The sequence below is a fragment of the Macadamia integrifolia genome, chromosome 5 (assembly GCF_013358625.1).
Source record: "Macadamia integrifolia cultivar HAES 741 chromosome 5, SCU_Mint_v3, whole genome shotgun sequence".
Taxonomy (NCBI): domain Eukaryota; kingdom Viridiplantae; phylum Streptophyta; class Magnoliopsida; order Proteales; family Proteaceae; genus Macadamia; species Macadamia integrifolia.
The window spans coordinates 31500645-31504048 of record NC_056561.1 but is presented as its reverse complement, the minus strand read 5'-3'; the positions used below and the strand labels follow the sequence as shown (position 1 = coordinate 31504048).

Here is a 3404-nt window from a genome sequence, read left to right as displayed (position 1 = left end):
TATATATATATATATATATAATACCACTAATATTCAATTTTATGCTCATTATAAACTCACACCCTAAATTGTTCAAGGTCTAAAAAATATCATTCTTTTTAATTTTAAAAAAAAAAAAAATCTCTAATCCAATCAAGGGATCATGTTGGGTTGGAAGAAGATATTCTCTCTTTATCATGAGTGTAGAGAAATTGGGTCTTGTTGGTGATACGATGTCTTAAATTCTGAGTTTCACACGATGACTAGTTCTATTACCATCTCATATGGTTTTTTTTTTTTAATTGTTTTTTTCTTTAAACAAGCTGAGAGGTGTGAGGACGGGCGATATAACTCTATTTTCATCGATACTGAGAACAAACGCAATCTTGTCAAACTTCGTAAATCTGTATGCATTGTGTGATTGTTTGTTCTTGTTTTCCCATTCTTTTTCACATTGTTTTAGGGTTGCATTTTTATAGGTTTATCTGTTAGGAATTATTCTTTAAGCCTACCACGAAGGGTACACAATAGCATCCTCTCTCTCTCTCTCTCTCTCTCTCTCTCTCTCTCTCAGAGTTTCACACGATGACTAGTTCTATTACCATCTCATATGGTTTTTTTTTAATTGTTTTTTCTTTCCTACCTTGACTGTGTGAGACCATATGTAGATTATATCATTCTCATTATTAACTTTCATCCTTTATTTATTACTTTATATATATATATATATATATATATATTAATATTCGCATATAAAAATGTCATAGATGCCTTTTTTTTTTTATAGAATAGACGCATTAGGGGATACATGACTTCTGATGAGTACCACTAGAGGCCTATGCATGTATTAATGATAAGAGGAGAAAGAAAATGTTTGAGATTGTACATTTAAGGGGTTGAGTATACAACATTTATTTTTCTTTTAATAATACCTTTTTTTTTTGGTAAAGAATTCTTTTAATAATACTTCGATACTAGTAAATGAAGAAGAAAAAACTTAATTACACGTTACATGTCAAAGTTCAAACCCACTTATTAAAGAATGACATTGTTAGGCTTCGTGAGGCTCCAAGTAAACTTTTCAATTTAGGGTGTCAACCAATCTGTCGACAGTACAGGTGGTGTCCAAGCAATTAAATTTTTTTATATATCTTTTTCTTTTATGAATTTAACCCACTTTGTTTCTTTATGTACAACTAGTAATTCTACACCCACTTTGTTTCTTTATGTACAACTAGTAATTCTACACTCCTGCTGACTCGAATTTAGATCCTCTCCGGTGGTGGGGGAGTCCAGCACACATCTAACGGCTGAGAATTCCTTAGGGTGCATGCATGGTGGGAGAGGATCAGAATCCCGTTGACCCACATTTGTTTGCTGTCTAGATCCTATCCAGCCCTCCAGCACGCATCTGATGGCTGGGAGGGCCTTGGGCTCCATGGAGGTCTCCTTCCCCTGTTGTCGGATGCGCCTTGTTAGGGTTGGATAGGATCTGAATCATTTGTTTTCCTAATAGTATACTTAGAAGGGCATATCGTGCACAAGACTCCCATGACTGGTCAAAAAAAAAAAGGGAAATATACCTGATGCACGAAACTTGCACATGTATGAGGTTCGAGGGTGAGAATCACGCAGCCTTATCTCGAGAATGTTTTGGGCATCTATAAATATGTTTATTTTGTTTGAATTATATATCCCATGTTCCATTATACGATTTCTCTCTCTTCTTCTCTGCGCTGGTCTGACACTTCCGGTTGTTTGATTAGACAAAGCTCAAGTAAGTTACTCTGCCGCCGATTTGTTATGTAATTGCCACCCATTAATCAACTATCGTTGTTGGTTCGCTCTAGTTTTATATTCATAATGGGTTCGTTCTAAATTATAAGTTAAACCTGCAATTTGATGGCTATCAAATTCGAGACCAATTGGAGAAATTCATTTAGATTCCCATGCGGGAATCCTTTGGGGGTTCTCTTTCTGGTTCATTAACGTTTGCCTCCCTATGTATGATGGTAGTACTCTGAGACTGGCTGTGACCTGTGGGTAACCACTGAAATTTTTTGTTTCTTACAAATCTCTTCCTTCCCCATTGCTTTTCGATTTGATGAAAGGCTTCTCTTACGTTCTTCCTGGAGACATTTTGGTGAATCTTTTCATGTCTTCAAACTATCTTAGTTTGGGGGCATGTCTACAAACTGTATTAAAATGTGTTTGCTCCTTGTGTCTCTCAATAAATTATGTTTTCTATTTGTTTAATGCTTTTTCTTAAATCTGAGATCCTGGGTACAGAAACCCAAGTTCTTGTTCTGTGATTGAACATTTGGGTGGTCAATGTTTGTTTTTTCTTTTATATTCTCAATGTATTTTGTGATATGCTCTTAGTTGGAATTAACAGAAAAGTTCAATTTGTTTTAGAAATGGCCTTCTTCCTACTGTTAAAATCTTTTCTTTTCCAAATGGTTTGAAAATAGGAAGTATGGGCAACCTTCTATGCTTTGTTCAAGTTGATCAATCCAATGTAGCTATCAAGGAGAAATTTGGGAAGTTTGAGGAAGTGCTTGAGCCAGGATGCCATTTTGTGCCTTGGGTCTTTGGGAGCAATATAGCTGGGCATCTCTCTCTTAGGTTGCAGCAGTTGGACGTGCGTTGTGAGACCAAGACAAAGGTTTGCCATTCTCTAATTCATTCTATTATTCTCCTGCATCTTTTTTATTCTTTTTCCTGCTCAAATCCATTTTCACCCGGGAGCTCTATTTTGTGAGGATAGAAGCTTGTAACATGTTTCTGTTATTTATATTCCACTTTTGTTACCTTTTATGACTCTAGAAACATGAAAAGTAGGAAAACCTTTGTGTTCCTAAGTTAATTCTTGGTCCAAGTGAGCTTGCTATACACATGTTGATCATCACACTGCTAAAAAATGTGGAGCTGCCTGCTAATTCTAAAATCATTCACCTAGTGATGACTTCTGTGTTGCCAGAATGGACATTAGGTAGAGTAGGTTCTAGTATTTAATTTCTTATTGGTGATGTCTGCCTTAAGCATTTGGATTCATGCGTAGTGGCCTGGCACTTAAAACTATCTGAAGATCATTTCCCAAAATCTTATTTAGAAGCATTAAATATTCCAGGATAGATCTTAAGTCAAAGAATACAATTTCACCACTTACTTAGATATGTAGGAACTGAGTTAAAAGGGTAGAAACAAACCAATAGATTATAGGGATGTAGAAAAAGTGATGAATTATTTTATATTCTTTGATTTCTGAGCCAGATCATGTGAAGGTTGTTGCTCAATAGCCACTTCTGAAGCTCTATGTTAGGACCTCCAGTGCTAACACCTCATAAGTCATCAACCTTGACCATATCCTCTCCCTGCCAATAGCTTGCTACGACTGTTTCTGTATAGAATCCACCCAAAAAGAC

General features: G+C 35.9%; 1 protein-coding gene across 2 annotated transcripts in view; it reads left to right on the top strand.

The window, feature by feature from the left end:
* Positions 1-1571: 1571 nt before the first annotated feature.
* LOC122080214 (hypersensitive-induced response protein 1-like) overlaps positions 1572-3404 on the top strand; it is a 3432-nt gene continuing 1599 nt past the window's right edge. The window contains exons 1-2 of one of the 2 annotated variants that reach the window (XM_042647131.1): positions 1572-1599; positions 2451-2644. In XM_042647131.1, coding sequence (XP_042503065.1) covers positions 1587-1599; positions 2451-2644 — 207 coding nt within the window. In that variant the 5' untranslated portion in view covers positions 1572-1586. The other variant, XM_042647130.1, reaches the window with a different exon arrangement.